Below are 22,210 nucleotides of genomic sequence, written 5' to 3'. Positions count from 1 at the left end.
CTTGAAATCTGTTTATTTCTGTTGGCTCAAAATCACATTTGAAGTAAAATGCATGCTAAATTTCATTTTACATTTCACACATTCATTTCTATGTGATAAAATAATTAGACTTAAATTCTACAAGCAGACTATTTCCTTTTCACATTTTGAAATTTTTCTTGACCATTAGTTAGAATGACCTGGTGCATTTGCATTGCAAGTTTTGCATCAGTGCAGTGCCATTTTGGCTTTGGACCAACATTAACTGCACTCTAAATCTAGATGTGATTTGATGTGACTGGTGCGAAGAGTTTTGAAACCCCCTGATGGAATACAGTCTTATTGTGTAACTACAGTGCAAAGTTATCTTGGTTCACAATTTAGGGAGGACAGTTGGACCTCCAGTGTACTTTAAATTTGTTACCTCTGTTATCTCAAACATTTGAGATTTCTACCTGTTGGAAGAGAGTTCCAAGAATCCGTGTATTCAGGTGCGCGCACACCTTTTCTGAGCAGGATAGTTGTGCTCAGCCAGGCAAGAGTGAAGTAGTGTAGAAACTGTAGCTACTGATCTCAAACTTACTTTGTGATGTGTGGTTCAATTTAATATTGAAACCATTGGGTATTCATTTTTGCAACCTTTCTTACATTATTAAATTTTTTATCCTACAATATATTGTGAAAATTCTCCCTAAGCCTTTGTCTTGTGGGTAGTGTTTAATTTATTCTTTAGTTGCAGTGGCTCTGTAACTGAAACCTGCTGTTCCTTCATCAGTAATTAGTCCATGCCAACCCAGTGCTCTTTCACTTCACGGGGCATTTGAGTGTTTATTTCTGATTTTGGTTTAAGTCTCTAACAATGTTTTCATGGTGCAGGGAATGGTATACACCATGCACCGAACTTTCAATTAGTGCCTAGTAACCTGAGCATTGTTTTGTTGCTCTGGATATGTTTGTGAAAGCCATCTCATAATTGGCATTTCATGTGGTTTTGTCCCCAGCTGAGAGTTAACCATTCAGACTCCTGGGTCTTAGTCACATTGCATATGTGTGCTGCCCATTTACAGTCTTGCCACATCACAAAGTACTCTTTTACGTAAAAGCTTCTCCTTATTACTTGAGTATTGATACTCCAGTAATGTTGATACTCAAGTAAACGGGCAGTTTACTCTGCCCGTTTTCAAAAGCATCCATTCACTGCTTGTGTCTGTTTTGATCTCAGCTCTCCACACCACACAAAATTTTATAATCTAGATATAGTTATGATATAGATATTATATATACTTCAAGTTCAAACAATCCACTACCCAATTATACAAGCTAATTCACTATTTCTAGGTGGAAGCTTCTGGTACCTATTTTTAATTTGTTTACTTCTCTAACTTTTTGTCTTTCTGTCCAGGATACAACCTACTTTTCAAAAACTGATGTTGAATTCCATTTCTTTTCTTTATTACCAAGGTTTTTTAATTGTCATGGAACCTGTAAGAGACATTTATACCTACCAGGTCCTTGGTCTCTATCCTTAACATATCTTGACATGCATTTTTTTTTGTTTATTGCCTGTGCTTTGCTCATATATTATGGTCCATTACTATACTGAACAAGGTCAGTGAGTATGCTGCAATGACGTTTTTCCATAAATCCTCATGTTCCCTTCATTTTCTCATGTATTTGTTTTTTTAGTTTCTAAAAGCCTCCAGGTTTCATTCACCTTACTGCACATTTAAGGGACAGGTTTTAGTGCATAGGAGCATTACAAATTCATGCCTGCTGTACATACTATTTGAACTCAGTGTTGGTTGCTTTGATAAATAGATTGCACCTCCTTTACATACCGGAGTGAACCAACAAACCAATGTTTACTTGTATGATGCCACACTCAGGGTGTGAACCAAACATTCCGTATTTCACGTATGACCCCAAACTTTTCAATAGCAGACTGGTAAAGCCTCTGGTCAGACAAGGCTGAATATGAATTGTTAAAACTGCTTTATTTCACAGCAGTCAAGCATGTGGCAAAAATTATGATTGATCTTACTTAATTCAATCAATGCAGCTTGTCATTCTATGATAAAATAATAAACCTGCTATGTTTCCCTTCACACCTGTGGGATGGATGTCTTGCTTCGCTTTCCTCTGTGGTAAAATGGTCAAACCAGATCTCTCTATGCTAATTGGAACTGCTTTTGTGGACACAATTCAAAAGTGTAGAGGAAGTTTGAACTGTAAGGATGTGAGTCAAGCAGGGAAAAGATGCCATGAAATACTTGCAGCAAAGGTGAAAGTCTAGCTGAAGAAAAGGGTTCTTTCGCAAGAGACTGGAGCGAAGTGAAATGGAGAAGGTTGAATAGGCTGATGAAGATGGAAAGCATTTGTGCAATTGTTCCTGAAGTAGTAAAATGCAGAGCTTGAGTAATGAAGTATTGAGTAATTTAAGTTTGTAAATTTGCAGCAATTTCTATGTGCAATAAGAGAGAGTGGGAATGATCTAAGAACTCCAAAGGTAGTGATCTGGTTGACATTTTATGGATAAATGTTTCGACCAGTGATGAATAGTATGCAGAAAACTTGGTCCAAAGGATGTGTGGCAGTCCCTGTGGCTTTAAAAGAGCTGGTTGTGCTGGCAAGGCATCATTTAGTGCATAAATCTAAACACTAGTTTAATTGGACTACTTTTGTGCATCTCCAAAGGGCTGGCTGTGAGGAAGTATTACTTGTGGCCTAAAACAACTCATCTATTTGTTCTTTCAGCAATCAAGAATAAAGTGCTAAATGTTCCTAGATAATAAACCCCTAACTATGCAACACGACACAATTTACATTTATGTGGGAAGAGCTGTGAATTGGGCCTTTTGTGAATTTGTCTTATAGTTTTTCATATTCTATTCTGCTCGTGTGGAGCATAAACACCAGCATAGAGCTGTTGGGCTGAATGGCCTGTCTCTGTATTGTGAACTCTGTAACTTCTCAACTGTTTAGTCTTATTAGCAGCCCAAAAGAGATGGGAAATTTAATTCTGTTTGATTTCAGTGAAACTCCACACACCCGGGGATAAAGATCTGCTTGATTTGCATGCTGTAATCTTTCTTTAAGCACACTTTTATTTGTATTCAGATATTTAAGTACCATAGCATTCCACACATTTTCTGTATATTTTTACAGTTCTACAGGTTTTTAAAACATTAGTTAGTGGCCAAGAGGTAGTACTAATTGTGTATTTAATTCTGTACAGGTGGTGGATGTTAACTAGAAATTCATTTGTGCTATGTATAGGACCAGACTGAAATTGTGGTTATGGATTTTTAGGTATATGTTTGTAATATGTATCTTTTTATAAATAAAAACTGATAAAGTGCGTAAAAGTTTTTGGCTTTGTTTTATCCTTCACTACCTGGCTTTAATAGAACAGATAGTGCTCGCTTCTGACCCTAAAGAAAGCTGCCCAGAGATATAGTGGGTCCTGTGGCATATATTTCCCCATTATGATTCCAATTTAATTCTGGCGACCAGGAGCAGTGAAGCCATGAAGCAGGCTAAGTAGATAATTGAGTTGAAGAATTCTCAGACTGCAAATGAGGAAGCAAAAAAAAGTTAGTGAATGATAATCATTTTACAGAGAGCGTACATATGGGATTAAGGTAGAAGGTGAAATATCAAACTTGGGTGGGGTGGAGGGAAATCTTATTTTAACAATCTATGGATTTTTAAAAAATCATAGAATGGAAGGAATTACACTCCAGTCTTCTAAAATGAGCTTTTCAGGACCAGAGATGATGTTCAGCAGGAATTGGCTTAGGTACACCCTTGGAAACTCAGGAAATAGGAAACCCTATTCAACAAGGCTTACTGTTTTCAGTGGCTTTTACAGTGAGAATACTGCATTTAAAAAGTTTGAAGTTCACAATAAGTCACAGGTTCTGTGCTGATTGCATCAGTGCAGACTGCAACAGCACACCCTTGGAGGAGCAAGCTATCTTTGACAGCAACTTATGGATATCTGCGTTTATCTATGCATGTGTGCAGATACCAGTGTTGTGTCATTTTTTACGACGACGAACACTTGACCATTTCACTGTCACGATGGCTGTAAATTCCAGGCCTAAAGGTAATCTGATTAGCTCAGCTTCAAGTGACAGCCTAAATTATAGGCTGTCAGCAAAAACAGTAAGGACATTCTTGCTTCAACATAATTCTGAAGGAGTTTAGCTTGAAAACCATATGGAAGAGAGGAGTAAAATGGTTACAGAATTCCACTTGAATGCAGTAATTTTTATTTGAATATGCTGACCAATAACATGTGATGCAAGTGTTCTAACCTGTTGAGGACATACAACCCAGATTTTTGATATTTTAATACTACATTAACACATTGGTCAATGCAAATTTCAAAATCTAGGACATAGTTTGTGCAATAATTCCAAGGACTAGTAATTGTAAATCAGACTTATTGTGTTCTTCCTTTAACAAGGTCATTTACCTTCAAAAAACACCAGAAGAGGCCTACAGATCTCTTGCAGCAGGAAAGAACCCTCCTTATCTGCCATTCAGGTATGATTGCCATGTTGTTGTACAAGTAAAATTTCTGTGATATTCTAGTTTTCTGATTGCATTGTTAAAAAGATTGGCAGCGCTATTTATTTTGGTCTTCTTTCGCCTCAACCCCAAGGCCACCACAAGACCATGTTATGGCTGTGCCTGGGAGGGAAGGTGAACAGTTCCTCCAGTATTGTTTCATTGGGATTATATAATAAGAATGGTTCAAATTGAGTTTCTTCCCACCCTTGCTCTTTTCTGCTTGGAGACGCTCCCGCCTTTTACTGGGTGTTTTCCCAGAACAACAACAACACAACAAAAACAAAATACCTGGAAACAGCACAGACTCCACATTTGGAGTAGTGTGTATAGTATTGATCTCCTTATTTAAAGAAAGATGTAAATGTGTTGGAAGCAGTTCAGAGAAGGCTTACCGGACTAATACCTGAAATGGGAGGGTTGGCTTATGAGGAAAGGTTGGACAGGCTAGGCTTGAATCCACTGGAGTTTAGAAGAGTAAGAGGTGACTTGATTGAAACATAGGATCCTGAGGGGGATGTCAGGGTGGATGTGGAAAGGATGTTTCCTCTTGTAGGAGAATCAAGAACTCGGGGTCACTGTTTAAAAATAAGGGGTTGCCCATTTAAGACAGCCATGATCTTATTGAATGGCAGAGCAGGCTTGAGGGGCCAACTGCTGCTCCTAATTCCTTTGTTCTTATTTATATAGTGCTTTTAACATAGTTAAACATACCAGGGCAGTTTGCAGGAGTGAACTTGAACAAAATTTTACATTGAACCACGAAAGGAGAAATTGATCAGAGTTGGGTTTTAAGGAGCATCTTAAAGAGGGGAAAGAACCGGAGAGGTTTAGGGAGGGAATTTTAGAGCTTGGGGTCTTGGCAGCTGAAGGAACAGCTTTCAATGGTAGCGTGGTTAAAATTGATGTTCCAGTGACTGGAATTAGTGGAGCACAGATATCTCGAACGGTTGTGGGGCTGGAGAAGATTAAAGAGCTGGGCAGGGGCAAGGCTATGGAGGAATTTGAAAACCAGGGTGAGAATTTTAAAATTAAAGCGCTGCTAAACTGGGAGTCAATGTAGGTAATTGAGCATGGTGATGGGTAAGCGGAACTCTCTGAGTTGGACGAGGCAGCAGAGTTTTAGATGACCTTATAGAGAGTTTAACATGAGGGCCTGACCAGGATTGTGCTGGGTGACTTTAGAGGTGGGAATAGGCAGTCTTGGTGCAGGTATGTGGTTGAAAGTTCAACTTTGGTCAAATGACATCAAGGTTGCAGACAGTTTGTTCAGCCTCAGACCAGGGAGCAGGATGGAATTGGTGGCCAGGGAATGGGGTTTGTAGTGGTGACTGAAGACAATGTTTTGGTCTTCTCAATATTTAATTAGAGGAAATTTCTACCTATCCAGTACTGCTGTTGGACAGGCAGTCTGACAACTTAGAGACAATAGAGGGGTTGTGTAAGGTAGTGATACAGTAGTGTGGAAATAGAGTGCTCTGGTTAAGTGCACCACCTTCTCGAGGGTAATTGGGGATGGCAATAAATGGTGGCCCAGCCTGCGACGCCCACGTCCCATGATCGAATTAAAAAATCAGATCAGTAAGCTGGATGGAACATCATAGATCCAAACCTAAATCCCAGCCTTTTGTTTATGCTTCAGTGCATAAACAAAACAAGTTTCTCTGATCCTTGAAATATTGATGCTGTCGAAAGTAAAATTTCTCTTTTTTTAGTCATGTTGTTGAACGTTCCAGATCAATTGGTACGTTGGAATTAAGTTTAAAGTTGATAAATGGCTGCTGAAATTCTGTTGATCAGTTTGATGTTGTTCAGTATTAGTTAATATTATGTAAGGTGCCTGGAAGGAAGTAGATGTTTAGAGTATCTTTTGCCGATTGTTGCAAAAAATGAAACATACCAGGCAAAATTTCAAAATGTCTTGGCAATGTACAGTCCTCACCACTTAAAACACCCATGTGTAAAATAGGCAGTTGTTGATATCAGCCAAAAAGAGAATAAAGAAATAATTTATATTCACACAGCCCTTTGTTATGTCCCCAGGACTTTGTAAAGTAATTTGCAACCAAATACATGTTTACAGATACACAAAACAAATTAATACATAAATGTGTCTCAAATGGTTGATAAACTACTTCCTCAGACTATGGTTGTTTTAATATTTCCATCTAAATTACTTCAGTCATAAATAATCCTTTGAATGTGGTTACTTTCACTATCGTGATGCTTGGTTGTTTAAAAGTGTAAATTGATTTATGAATTAAGTTAATGTTTCAGCAAATATATTTTGTGATTTTAGCCTTTTGAGTGGACAAACCAGGAGTGTTTTTATTTTGTCATTGGCAGAAAGACATGCAAGTCTTGTATCTTTTATAAAGTTTTCCTCTATAAATTGTTCTTGTTCCCTCATGCATATGTTCAGACTGGCGTAGTCCATTGTAGTTACATTTGCAATTTATAAACTGTTTGACAAGTGTTTACGGTTCTACAGTGATACTATTCAAAATCCTCTATGCATTCATGTAATGTAAACTGTTTCAGAAAATAAAGGAATTGGATGAATAGCATGAGTGAACTTGGCAACAAAAGGTTATCTCTAGATGCACAGCCGTTGCTATGCTATGAGAATTTTTGAGCCTCCTGTTCATGTGATTTGAACCTAACGTGTAAAATTTACATCAAATGTTGCCATGCTTGTTTCCAGGTTTTTCAAGTTCATGTTCTTAACAATGTTGTGTTTAGTCAGACCAGGAAGTGATTTATAATTATTAAGTGAAATAGGCATGTTGAAACTTGCCAATTTAAAACAACTTGACGTAAAAAGGTATTTTGCATTCTTGATACCTGTGGTGTTTCTAGTATTTCTTTTCCATGTTTCACAATTGCCCAGTTAAAGGTTTCCCTGGCGAAACCCTGTAGCATCTTGTATAAACAAGAAGATGGGATTACTGGCCTGAAAAAGTTACTGAATGTTGGGATATATTTACAAAACCATAGAAATTCACCAGCATAATCAAGCAAGTAATTTAGAATGACGACAGATTTATGCTACTTGTGGTATTTATCTCTCCCTGTAATATTGGAGGATTGTAGGTATTAACTATAATTTGCAATGAAATCAAAAGGCATTTAATTTATTAACCATTTTATAACACCCTAGTGTAGGAATAGGGTATTGAACCAGGGTAACCCACACTTTCTTGAATGTGCATCTCGTTCTATTTGGTTGATTGCAGATCTATGATTTTTATCATCTAATTTTGTCAGACTATTTCCCTGGTTTTTAAATCTATTGTAGTTTGAGCCATTTTCTTGACTTTGTTTTATACAGCTATTCTGTATTTTGAGTTTCAGCTTTTTCAGCTGTATAGTCACTGACGCATGTAAAAATCAGTCTTATTTTGTACTATATGTTTGAAAATATGGTCTATTTTGTTTGTATGCAAGCCACAAAAATGGTTTGGTGTAAGCTTGTATAGTTGGACCTAATCATTGTCTCATCAAAACTTAGTTAATAGCATCCTAACTACCTCGCCTTGGGGCCATTGCAGTTCTCAGCATAATGTGGACATTTTTTTCAGTGCATTGTCTTATGGTAAGTTGTAGGGGTTTCTCATTCTGACCTTTGCATGCTCCTATTGGTTGAATATGGGATGCAGATGTGCCCAATGACCTGTTTTGGAATTTTTTTGGAGTTTTTATTTAAATGAAAATATGGATATAGGCACATGAGAATTAATACTAAAGGTGACAGTTATTGAAATGGGCACTGCAAATAGCAAGAATGTAGGAAGATATAGATGAGCTAGTCTACTAGGTTGGCAGATGGATGACAATGGAGCCCAGTATAGGAAAATGTGAAGCAGTACATTTTGGTGGGGTGAAGCAGGGTTAACTGAAAGAAATAGCATCCTAATAAGATTAAAGGTCTACCTATGTGCAACTTAAGATTTCTGCATTGGAGAAATGGGAGCAGAAGTGGACTCAGACTGAGGGTCATAAACCTCCTCTAATCAGTTCGAGGATGACCAATTTGGCTTTGGAGGACCGCTTCACTTCACTGCTGGGAAGCTTTTGTTACCCATCTCTGTCTGCCAGGTTAGTTTGCAAGTCTGACTTTTGGCTCTGCCTTCTCAGTTCCTAGCTCAGTCCCCTTCCTGCTATCTTCTCCCTCAATCAAACCTAGCTGTGCCATTTGATGGAAGTGCAAATAGAAAAGACCATCCAATTTTTTAAAGGCATATGTAACTGTGGGTTTTTTATAGTTGGGGCATTGATATGAAAGTAAGGAACTGATGTTGAATTTGTACAAGATATTGATAAGACCATGGGTGAAATAGGTATTGTGCGCAGTCCTGATTGCTGAATCAGAGAAGAGATATTCAAGCTTTGGAATTAGTGCAGCTGAGATTCATCAAAATGACATCAGGAACAAAAGGCTAAATTTTTTGCCCGCTCTTCGTACATAAAGGGGTGGTTCACTAACTCATTCATAAGGCCAGAAGGTGATTTTGAGGTCTTCAAGGCTCTAAGAGAGCAATTAGAGAATAAGTGTTTCCATTTGGAAAAGACAGGGAACATTTGGAATTTTTTTTCCAAACAGTCAGGTATTAGCACATGTCCTGTTTTACCTCAAGTAGCTGTTGTCAAAAACTGCAACAAAAATTAAAAGGAAATTCAGCTGATACTTCTAAAAGTAGAATTCGAAAAAATGCAGAATTAAATAATATCTGGCAGCTCATGTGCACTTAAAAGTTTTCATTTATCCTTTTAGTGTGATCGCTCTTTAACCATTGATGCTAATAATGGCGTTATAACAAAGGTAACACGTTTTCCAGTTTTGTTATATTTTTCATTAGTATTATGAGGTTTAGAATAACTGCTGCATAGAATCCCAACTTAAAAGACTTTGGAAGCAAGTGGGTGGGAAAATTGAAACCTATTCTACAGGCCAAAAAAACGATAATGCCAAGTAAGTTTAATAAAAGTTTTAGGTTGAGATTTGGAAGAATTTGCAACCTAGTTCAATGCTGATATAGTCAAGCCTACTTAGATGAATTGATGATAAAAAGAATGAAATGGTTGAGATGTTTTGCAGGGAATGAAAGCAAAGTGGTTATGTTACCCGAATAGTGATCTAGAGAAAATATTGCGGAAGTTGGAGATCTGAAATAAAAATAGAAAATTCTGGAAAACTCAGCAGGCCTGTCAGCATCTGTGGAGAGAGAAACAGAGTTAACATTTTGAGTCAACTCCGAAGAAGCTCTAAAGAGTCATATTGGACTTGAAACATTAACTCTGTTTCCCTCTCCACAGATGCTGACAGACCTGTTGAGCGTTTCCAGCACTTTCTGTTTTTATTATAGTGACCTAGAGACATATGTTGGGGAGTTTAAATCCCAGTTAATTGAATAAATCTGGAATAAAAAGCTAGTATCAGTAATGTTGATTGTCATTAAAACCCATCTGGTTCGATAATGTCCTTTTCAGGGAAGGACATCTGTAAGTGACTTTTGACCCACAGCAATGCAATTGATTCCTAACTGCCCATGAAATGGCCCAGCAAGCCACTCAGTTGCCAAGAGGTGGCTCACCACTACTCCGAGGGCAATTGTGGATGGGGTTTAAATGCTAGCCTTGCAGCATGCCCACACTCTGTGAATGAATAATAAACGAGTAAAATCTCCATGAACAAATTTTTTTCCCTGTGATTTTACATGATAGCTGGCCTTGTTAAATTAATAACTGTTTAAAAAAAAATTAAACATTTAAATAATTTGCAGAAGTCTGGCCTTATTAACTTGTGGTTTATATTGTCTAGCTAAAGCCGATCAATGTGTTAAGCTCCTTTTACAAGTTTTTTTTTGACAAGTGTTCTTTGCTAGGTGTGAAAATCACTTCATAACCTATTTTGTGATCTCTCTCCTCGTTAGGTGATATGGCTCGAGCACTTTTGACATTCAGTGAGATGAGTGCATTTGTTTTTGTGACCAAACCGCCTTTCCAGATGCATAATGCTCAAACTTTGTGATGCTTATAACTTAGCGATATTTTATAAGAAGCGTAACTCTGTGAATGATCAGAATGCTTCGTAAAGGAGATGGGTTTTTTTCCTCTTGCTGATGAGGTGAAAGTAATTGTAATACAAAATGAACTGAAAGATTCCCAGCATGAAATTATAAAACAGTTTGGTGTACCATGGCTTCCTTGAAAAGGAATTTGTGCTGCACTGTAATGTATATACACTAAGGAATTCATAGTTAGTGTGAAACTCAGTACCACAAGGCATAGTTGTGCTGAATAGTATAAATGCATTAGAGGAAGCCAGTTGAGCACTTGAGGGAGAAAGCATTGAAAGGATATGGTAATCAAAGTTAGATGAAGAGGAATGGGAGGAGCATAGACCAGTTGGGTCGAATGATCTGATTCTGTGCTATAGACTCTTCAGTGACACATAGATACATGTACTTAATATGGAAACAAGAAGCAATTCAGTTAGATCATGGCTGATCTATACCTCAACTCCATTTACCCACCTTTGTTTCACATCACTTGATATCTTTACTTAACAGAAGTCTGTTTATCTCAGTCCTGAAAGCTCCTATTAAGTAAGCATTCATGGCCTTTGAGGGACAAGAGTTCTAAATTTCCCGCACCCTTTTAGTGAAAATGTCCTTCCACATTTCAGTCTTGATTATTCTAGCTAATTATAAGGTTGTGTGTTCTTCATTTTAGATTTACCCACCAAATAAAATAAGTAGATAGAGAAACTATCAAACTCCTTAATTAATTAATTAGATCAGCCAGCCTTCAACCTTCTAAACTCGAGGAATACAGGCTAAGTTTATGTAACCTGTTCTCACAATTGAATCCTTTAAGCTCTGGTATCATTCTGGTGAACCTGCATTATGACCCTTCCAAGGGGTATAGCACAGGTTCTTGAGGCAATGTTGTCCTTCAAATGGGGTATGGCTGAAGCTTTGTGCAACGTGAGCCTTATCTGTACCTTTAAGAAAATTAAATGCACCATGAAAAACTTTACTGAATATGTGATTGTCAAAATTTATTGCATTATCCTTGCAACAGGTTTGAGGTTAGACCAAGGGCTATACACGGCTAGGACAGAGGTGAAGTGCCTCATTTTAACAAGTTCCAATTCAATCAATGCTTGCTGTCAGACCTCTGTTGGTGCTTCTTTAGCTGCTAGGTGATATAAGGCACCACAAAGTGTGAGCATCCCCATGTAATTCCTCTGCTAATGGGCGATGGTGCTGGTTGTGCCCAGCATAGTTTAAATAAAGAACTGAATATAGAGAGGTTGTGACATTTAGCAAGCTTACTTCAATCTATGAATTCTTCAATTTTGTTTGAATTTCAAGGGAAAGTACTGCTGCAACTTCCCAGTGCTGTTCTCCTTTTTCCTCTTTCCTCTTCGCACCCACTCCTCTCAGCCAGGTTTACAACTCCACATTGCTCTTCATCAAAATTGCTGCAATATTATGGCAAAAGACCATGAGGTAAATGTGGTGGCAGTTGCTAAAATTGTTGAAAAGTGGGTGTTTGCTTAGTAGTTTTCTATTTATTATTTCTTGGTGCAGCCTTTGGGAGAGAAGTGCCCATGCTGTCAGCTGTACTTCAAAAAGAAATCTTGTGCATGGTCTGGTGGGAATCAAGTCTGTATTTGCTGGCCTGTGTAGTCACCTGGAACACTGAAATGTTCACACTGTAGAGTGTAAATGATGGAAGGAGTCAGCTGCACTCCTGTGGCATAAAATGCAGTAATAATTTCAAGCAATGTATTGATGCAACAAAGCATATTGGCTGGTGTTCAGCAGTTTTCCTTTAGTATATTGGTACCAAATATTAAGTGAACTGAGTGGATTAAAATTAACAAATGAAAGATGCATAGAGCCTGAAGGTACTAGCCAGTGCTATCTGGCATATTTAGCTCTGAATTTATTTGTTTTTGAAGCTTTATCACTGAGCCAATTAGAGAAAAGGATATAGATTGAAAAGCTAAATATGCATGTTCAATAGGTTTGCATTGTAAATGATATCGTAAGCTTATAACATTGGTAACAAGTAATTGTTAATAACTTATAAGTTAAGTAAAAAAAGGGTGAAATTGAGTGTGGTGTGAGCCAAGATACTGGTATTAAAATCGAAGCAACAAAAGCATTTTAGTTAACCCCTCATTGAGCAAACAGGGCATTGTGATGTTTTGTTTAATGTAATGCTTTTAAGCTGCAGTAAAGAAAATATCTAAATTGTACTCAAATTAGTTGGTGTTCTATAAATAATGGAAAGAATGTCTAGGGAGAGGTACTGCTTTTGGCTATATGTAAGCAAGTCTTATCAAGAAATTTTTGTGTAATTTTTACACTTGCAAGAAGCTATTCAATTCTAAACGGAGTGGGGAGTTCAGCTCTAGTGCCATTACACAACTGCTGCGGTCTCAGGGTGGCTCTAGCCCGTCTATTGTTTCAGTCTACTGTTTCTAACAGAGTTGCTTCAAGGTGTTCCATGTGATTGATGTGTTGAGATGCCTTAACACACACAAACCAGTTTGGGGCATGAGGACCATGTTTCTCAGCTTTTTGTATGACTTTACGTTAAAATACTTGGCTGCTGTGATGGAGGGAGGTGAGTGTGGGATTGGGGTGGTAAGCGGGAAAAGAGAACAGTAGGAAAACAAATTTGATGTTTTGAACTATATTGGGCCATACTTGCCCTTGCTCATTTTAATTTACATGAAACTTATGTTGCAGACAGGGTTGGGAGAGAACTGAAACCCTTGTATCCTTTCCCTTACTGTCCATAATTGGTGTGTTTTTTGGAAAGGAAGGTGTGTATGTTTCTCGACCTGAATGTGTGGTCAGTGTTTAAACAATAAGCAGCAGGCTTTCGTGGGTTTAAAAGAAGATTATTTATTCGCTTGTTGCAAGTGCACGCGCACATACCACAGAGTGTTCAAGAGGATAGTTGTGAGCTATGAACTATTCTTTTGTTTACGTGTTTGGCTCATCGTAGGAAAAAAGGCCGTTGTGGCACTTTGAAGACAGTTTTCACTAGGTGGGTTCAATAGCTGAAGTTGTATATCAGAATTATTGCAGGATTCCTTCGAAGAGATGGACATTCAGCAGCTCTAGAAGTTGTTTTTCTAAGCAAGAGGCCAAGTTTCTTTACAGGTGGACTTGGAATAAGAATCGGGCTGGGAAGCATTTTGAGATGTAGCAGTCTCTAGGTTTAAAAAGGCATAGATGTTACTGTCCTGTTCTGCAGCTGTTGCTTTGCCCCGGTTCACTCTGGTTCTTGGAATAATAGATTTATTATCTGCAGCTGGTTTCGGTCACATGATGGCAAGTTTCAGTGCCTTCCATTGTCCACATAATGGGTTGGAGCCAGGGTGATTAATACACAATGGGCGAATGCCAACAACATACTCATCAACATACCATTTACAATTAGCTTACTGGAAGACCCTTTGATATTCTGTCCTCACGACTCTGACACGTCTGGCAGCCATTGTTTGTTACACCCCTTCCATTTAGCTGGTAAGGATGGTCCTTTGCACCCAAGAAACCCATTTCCAGAGGCATTTTTAGACATATTAATCCCTTTGCTTGTGCATCTCAGTAGCCTGTTTGGTGTCCGTTTTTTTTTAAAAGAAAGACAGTCCCAGAAAATTTATATACTGAATGCAGTTCACATTTAAACTTATGAATAGGACACGCTATTACTGGGTATAATGCTTTTTGCAAGTTGCTGTAAATGGGCAATTAAAACATTGAAACTGTGTCTGTGCTCACAGGGCACCTGGGACCTGACAAGGGGGTCAATAACAAGAGGACGAGGATTTAAGATAATTAACGAAAGAACCAAGAGGGAGATGAAAATTCTATGTAGCAATTTGTTATAGTCAGGATTGTGGAAGAAGCTTTATATTCTTCTTCACTTATAGCCAGCCTGTTGGTGTGAACATGGTTTGGCGGCTATACAAAATGGCCAGTGCAGTGTTTCCAAGACTTCAATGCAGATCATGATGTAAGTTAGCAAAGCATTTCCATAAATCTGATCTCTCAGCAATCTTACTCACTCTACCAGGCCAAAGAACGGGACTGCAGGTTTGTCGGGTTCATTGTGAAAATCTCGCTAAACCACTTAATTAGTGAAAATTGATTTTTGCTTTCCTTCGAGGTTATTGGGAAAACAAAATCGCATTCTTGGTTTTTCTTGTTAAGCCAAGGCAATGTTATGCATTGTTGAGTGTTTTACTCTTAGGCTTAGATGTGATTCACAATGGGAACGATTTCTTTGCTGATGTAACCCCATTATTATTATGCTACAGTATGCGGATGCTTTTATTTTAACTTTCAGAGATGTGAACTTGTGAGTAAGCAGAGCACTTAAGACATAAAATCGTAAGCTTTGAAATTGAGATTCATATAATTGGAGAATGGATGTTTCTTTTTGGCTGATGTAAGTGCCTGTCCATTTTAACTACTGAGGTTTCACTTGCTGGAGGCTATACTTGAAATGGGAAAAAAACAATCAGGGCTATTCTTTCAAGTTATCAACAGTCACAGATTGCAACTCTTTTGAGTACAATCACAGTTCTTGGTTTCCGGGAGTGGGACACGAACCCACAACCCTCTGATTCAAAGGCGAGGGTGCTACGATGGGGAAGGAGCAAGTGAGCGTGGCTAATTGGATAGCTCTTTTCAAAGAGCTAACACAGTTATTGGGGGATGAATGACAATTGAGCCTGATCCTGTGCTTGTTTGTGTGCTTTCCAGTAAGGGTGGGCAGGGGAGCACACGACCTATGGCAGCAATCCTACCTGATTTATTTTCTTCTACCAAAGGATACAGACTAATTGGAGTGTTACACTGCTTTAGGTTTGCTAAGTATGGATAGACCACAGATTTATTCTAGGAGCTTCTGATCAGCAATTGCTTAACTTTGCACCATGTGACTTTCCCTAACCTCGAGGCTGGGAGTGTTCAAACCTTTTGCCATGGGCTGTTGGTTATGTGAACCTGTTGCTGTGGAGACCACATAAAAATTCCAGTTAATTTTTGTACACTCCATTACTGATATCAACTGATCTCTATTCCCTGATTTTGGATTTATCCAACACTGTAAAATTATAGAATGTTAAAAATGAGCTGATATCCACTGATTTGCATTTTGTTTGCTCTTACTTTTAACCTTTCCTTCTAATTTGACTTGCAAGTTTCAATGCAGTCATCCTTTTTAAGAATGGTTGTAATGCTTCAAAATGATTTACTTGTACAAAACTTTTTGACTTCTGATTATGAAGAAATTGTGCTTATGCACTTACTCCTTAACTGCATAAATTGTGATTAGATCTAAGTGTGTTAAATGTCCCCTTAATGTGAATATCCACTTGTGAATAAATTGATCGTTTATTTTTTTTTTTAAAAGTTAGCTTTCTAAAGTTCCAGTAAAATTATTGAAGAGGCATGACCTATAGGAAAGCAAGTATGGAAGTAAGAGACATGTTAGTCATGGTTGAGACTGGGACGGAACAATGGAGTAACCTGTGGGCCTTAGACAAGCAGCAGTAAAGTATAGTGCCTGGGTTGCAGTGGCAGCTGGGAGTAACCTGACTATGTCATGATGGCTACAGTAAAATTACATGTTTGTTTGTGTTGTGATGGAGAATGGAATGCAATGGGTGTTACCATGTGGTTGCTTGTCTTACAACTCTAGCCTTCAGCTGGATAAGATAGACTACTTTTTGTTAGATAGAAACTGAACTCTTGGAATGTGTTGCAAATCATTTTTCCCCTTCCCCCAAAACTATCACCATTTAAAGCTATTGGAATAAAGATCATAATTTTGAATGCCAAGTTCTCAAAGGTTAAGCTTTCCAGTTTGTTGATAGGTTTGATTTGATTTAAAGTACAGGCAAAAGAACTTGGCCCATAAAGAGTAAGAAAGAAATGCAAATATACTTGAACTCTGATGATTCTCCAAACCCTGTTATTTTTTAATGGGGGTTTAGTCCGTGCTGTAAGCCATAATTTGTACTGCTGGTTTGAGACCGATGGAGCCCCAAATCTGATCTTCAACTGCAATCTAAAGCTCAAATTTTGTTTCATTTGAAGTAAAATTGTCTCATGAGTAGATCTTGTACTGAGATCTCATATACAGAGCACTATAAATACTTGCTGAATATTGTCACTTTGTTTTCTTTCCAGCTTGTTGTACAGTAATAGAGAAACTGCATGTTCACACAAATAAGAAAATTAAACTAGTGAAGTTGTTCCGCTGAGTATTATATAGAAGTATGGAAAAAATGACAACCCTGAAATTAACAAACTTTTGTTTATATAGGATAATGTGGCTACAAATCTGAACATAAGGTCCCACAAACTTCAGGGAATTAAATGGGAAGATAATCTTTTTTAGTTATGCTAGGTAAGAGATAAATGATAACCAGGATACCTGGAGAGTTCACCTACTATTCAACCCGTACCATGCGATCATTTGCAATCATGTAAGCAGGTAGCCCTTGGTTTAATATCACATTTGAAAAAAAGCATGTCTGACAGTACAGCACTATCTTTAGTACTGCGTGAAAGTGTTAGTGCTCAAATCTCTGGAATAGCACTGAAACCGACAGCCATTTGACGAATGCAGAGATTCCCAAGCTTTACATGTTGCATACCTATTTCCAGATCCACCAGCTCCTTGTCTACCCCTACCAGCATACAGGTTTAATATTTTAACCTCTCTATTCCCAGCTTTGTACAAAATGTACAAATTATAATAAATATATACTTAATGGCTTAATAGTTCTACTTGGCATTGAAGCGATGGATGAGTTTGTTCACACAGATGCATAATGTTTCGAGTGATAGGTGGTAGTTTGAAAGCATAACGACAGATTTTTGTTGGGTGAACAATACTTTTGTTAACCTTCTGCACCTGTCCTTTTCCCCAGTCCCTAACAGCCCTCACCTTTAACTTCTTTCAATCACAGTTTTTAAATCGTTGTCAAATGGCTCTCCTATGCGAGTACTCACTGTTTGCTATCACTGCATACCATGCTGTGGGAGAGATTAAGTGGTAGCAATAACCTCCATTCCCTTAGAATCCTATAATCTTACAGTGTAGCATGAGACCATACTCAAGTCCAGATCATTTTTAGCTAAAAGCATAACTTACAAGTCAGAAAAACAGCTGTTCATTATGGTTTCTATTCCTTACTAAATTGTGTACCGCTGTTACCACTGTCTATTTAATCCCAAGTGCTCCTAATTTGCAAAGTTTATGTGATACTTTATCAAATACCTTTTGAAAATCCATTTACCTTTTACTGCACTAGCTTAATCAATCTGTAATAATGGTACTTTGTTTTTGTCTGTCTGGACTGTTTTGATTGGTCAGTTTAAAGGACAAGCAGGTTAGTGGATTTATTTGGTAAGTGGTGCTTGGTGCACAACGAAGCACTTGGGGCATATGATCATGTGTGGCTGCCAATGGCTGATGACGGTGGCTGGGGGCGGGTTTGGTGAAGAAAACAGTGGACGGTAAAGGGGATCCAACAACAAAGCTACCTTGGCTGAAGAAATTGTTTCTGCGAGGGAAGGGATTTAAAGGATGGCATGGGAGGGGTGAATGAGATGATGAATTGGTTGTGGCAAAATGGTGTGGACAGATATTTGATACAAGTTATTATTTGATAACTGTTCTTTGAGCAAACAAGATGCACTGGATTAGAATGAGAAAAGTTGTTGGTCGAACTGAAAGAATACATGAGCATCAATTCTGCAGCTGAAGAGGATGATAACAGGCTATAGCCTCCAGAGTTTCTACAGTCTAATACCAAGGGGCATCCCACCGTATAAACTTAGATTTAAGGAAGGAGAAGTTATAATGTTGCTACGGTACTTGGATCCTAAAGAAGGACTTTGTCATGGAACAAAATTGTTAGATGGGAAGCTGTTTTCTTCAATGATAGATGCTGAAATTATAACAGGCAGAGTTTAAGGAAGTAGCTACTGGTCAGCTCATCAGATGTATACTTGCCTTTTTAACTTGGGAGAAAATAGTTCCCAATTAGACACTCATATTCTATGACTATAAATAAGTCACAATGCCGGACACTTGATAAATTTATATTTATATTCCTAGGCCTGTTTTTACACATGAATAACTTTAGCTTTTTCCAAAGTGAGAAGTTTTAATTCTGTTAAAGTCTTGGGTGAAAGAATAACTGGAAGTCATGTTGTAATGAAGATTCTAATTTGATCACAAATGTTTTGTGGGCGTGTGCTAGTCCTGTCTTGATTCATCAAACAATTCAGTTGGGATAGTCAGATACCATGGGCATTCAAAAATTGTCCACTTGCACAGTTAAAATTGGGTCCAGTTTGTCTTTAATAAATCCATGTTGGCTATCTCTTATTAACCCATGCTTCTCCAATCACTGATTTCAGTCTCTATCTTTCCAAGCCTCTAACTTGGACTGAAACCAAATATGCAAATTTTTGTCATCCTATTTAGAACATAACATAAGAAATAGGAGCATGAGTAAGCTATGTGGCCCCTAGAGCTTGCCTCATCATTAGTAAGATCATGGCTGATCTGATCATGGCCTCAACTCCACTTTCCTGCCTGCCTCGAGTATAACCAATGACCCAGTCTCCACCGCTCTCTGGGATAGAGAATTCCAAAGATTAATGACCCTCTCTGAAATTTCTTCTTATCTCTGTCTTAAATGGGACACCCCTGATTTTTAAACTTTGCTCCAGGTTCTAGATTCCCCCAGGGGAGGCAACATCCTCTCAGCATCTAGCCTGAAAACCCCCCAGAACCTTATGTTTCAATATGATCACCTCTTATTCTTCTAAACCAACCTGCTCAAGCTTTCCTTGTAAGACCACCCCTTCATCCTAGGAATCAACCTAGTGAATCTTTTCTGTACTGCCTCCAGTGCAAGTTTATCCCTCCTTTAAATAAGGAGACCAAAACTTAACACAGTACTCTAGGCGTGGTCTCACCAATGCCCTGTACAGTTGTAGCAAGATTCCCTACTTTTATACTCTATTCCCTTAGTGATAAAGGCCAACATTCCATTTGCCTTCTAATTACTTGCTGTACCTGCATGCTAACATTTTGAGATTCATGTACAAGGGCAGCCAGATCTCTCTGTACTGGAGCATTCTGTAGGCTTGACCCATTTAAGCAGTATCTTGCTCTTCTATTCTTCCAACCAAAGTGGGCAACCTCACGTTTTCACACATTATGGTGCGCCAGATTTTTCTCCACTTAATCTACCTGTATCCCTTTGCAGACTGTGTCCTCACAAATTGCTTTTCTATCTATCTTTGTGTCACCAGCAAATTTGGCTACAGTACCCTCTATCCCTTCATGCAAGTCATTACTTTGTAAATAATTGAGCCTTTTGCTGGTTTCTAAAATATCCCCACTCTTGGCCCTTTTTGCAGTATTGTATGCCTTTTTTTCAATTTGATACCATCCTTACAGATGGCATATCCTTCTTGGTCTTTCTTTCTCAGTGGAATATATCTTTGTTGAGAGTTATTAAATATCTCTTTAAATGTCTGCCACTTTTTATCTACGGTCTGATCTTTTAACCTACTTTACCAGTCCACTGTAGCCAACACTGTCTTCATAACTTCGTAATTGTCTTTACTGAGTCTGAAACTGGTATCATCAAGTTTCTCACCCCTGACTGTGAAATTCTAACGTGTTATGATCACTCTTTCCTGGAGGATCGTTTACTATGAGGTCATTAATCTGTCTCATTGCGATTTACCATGTCTAAAATAGTCTGTTCCATGGTTGATTCCACAATGTAGTGTTCTAAGAAACTGTCCTGAATGCATTCTATGAACTCATCCTCCAAGGCTACCTTTGCTAAGGGGAGAGAGTGGCATAGTAGTAATGTCACTGGGTGAGTAATCCACAGTCCTAGGCTAATGCCTGGGGATGCCAGGTTTGAATCCCATGGCAGCTGGTGCAATTTAAATTCAATTAATTCATAAATTTAATCAATAAAAATCTGGAATTGAAACCCAACTGGCTCACTAATGTCCTTTTTCTTTTAGGTTGACTCTTAATTATCTACTGAAATGGCCTAGCAAGGCACTCAGTTGTACCAAACTGCTACAGAAAAGTTGAAAAGAAATATAACTGAACAGACCACCTGACATTGACCTAGGGCCCTGCAAAGTCTTCCTTACTAACATCTTGGGGCTTGTGCCAAAATTGGGAGAGCTGCCCTACAGGCTAGTCAGGCAATAGCCTAACATAGTCATACTCTCAGAATCATACTTTACAGCCAATGTCCAGCCACTAGCAGGACAGACTCAGCACAGTTGGTGGCACAGTGCTGTAGAGCCAAGAGAGAATTGCCCTGAGAGTCCTCAACATTGACTCTGGACCTCATGAAACCTCATGGCATTAGGTCAAACATGGGATCCAAGATGACTTGTTTCCACTCCAGTTCAGTGGATTTATCAGCCATTTCAGAACCTAATGTGCAACTGCTGACTGACTGCTCAAGGACATATCTGCTAGACTGGGCCTGTGGCAGGTGGAGCGAGGCAACAAGAAGGAAAAACCCACTACACCTTGTCCTCACCAGGCTAATGGTCACAGATCCACCTGTCGTTGGCAGTATTGGTAGAGGTGACCATTGCATGTTCTTGTGAAGATGTGTTCATTTGTGTTACACGGCATTACCACCATGCTAAATGGGATAAATTCAAAACAGATTTAGAAGTTCAAAACTGGGCATTCATGAGACGCAGTGGGCCATCAGCAGCAGAATTGTATTTCACCACAATCTGTAACCTTACAGCCTTGCATATCCCTCATTCTACCATTATCTGTAAACCAAGAGATCAACTCTGGTTCATAACAGTGTAGGAGAGCATGCCGGGAACAGCACTAAGCATACCTAAAAATGAGGTATCACCCTGGTGAAGCCTCAACATGGGGCTACTTGCATGTGAAATAAAAGGAGCAGTGTTGCGATAGACAGCTGAGCAAACCCAGAAACAACAGATCAGATCAAAACTTTGCAGCCCTCCCACATCCAGCCATGAATGGTGGACAATTAAACAACTAAATGGAGGAGGAGTTTCCACAAATATCCCCATCCTCATTGATGGGGGAGCCCAGCATCAATGCAAAAGATGAGGCTGAAGCTTTTGTAACCATCTTCAGCCAGAAATGTTCAGTGGATGATGCATTCGGCTGCCTCCTGAGGAGCTGATGCCGACAACCCCCTTGACCTGACAACAACCTCCCCTCCCCGTGCCAGCCCTCCCTACACCCCGCACTGAACTCGCCTCCAGGCTACAATCCAGGCCATTATGTACATAAGTCAATGGTTCACTTGTATTTATTTTTATTTAATTCTTCCAGGGAGTCAGTGTCATTGGCAAGACCAGCATTTGTTGCCAATCTCTAATTGCTGTTGAGAAGCTGGTGGTAAACTGCTGCAGTCCATGTGGTCTAGGTACACCCACAGTGCTATTAGGAAGGGGATTTCATGATTTTTGACCCTGTGATAGTGAAGGAACAGTGGTTATAGTTCCAAGATGGAAAGCTGTGTGATTTGGAGGAGAGCTTGCAGGTGGTGGACTTGTCA

The 22,210-nt window shown here is 38.7% G+C and overlaps 1 protein-coding gene across 6 annotated transcripts in view; it reads left to right on the top strand.

Annotated features, from left to right (window-relative positions):
- cdc14ab (cell division cycle 14Ab) overlaps positions 1-22,210 on the top strand; it is a 171,821-nt gene that overhangs the window by 52,222 nt on the left and 97,389 nt on the right. For all 6 annotated transcript variants that reach the window (XM_078561671.1, XM_078561673.1, XM_078561670.1 and 3 more), the window contains exon 5: positions 4,451-4,530. In XM_078561671.1, coding sequence (XP_078417797.1) covers positions 4,451-4,530 — 80 coding nt within the window. The remainder of the gene's footprint in view (positions 1-4,450; positions 4,531-22,210) is intronic.

This window comes from Cetorhinus maximus, chromosome 17 (genome assembly GCF_964194155.1).
Source record: "Cetorhinus maximus chromosome 17, sCetMax3.hap1.1, whole genome shotgun sequence".
Taxonomy (NCBI): Eukaryota; Metazoa; Chordata; class Chondrichthyes; order Lamniformes; family Cetorhinidae; genus Cetorhinus; species Cetorhinus maximus.
Note: the sequence above shows the minus strand (reverse complement) of the source record. Positions and strands in the feature narration are given on the sequence as shown.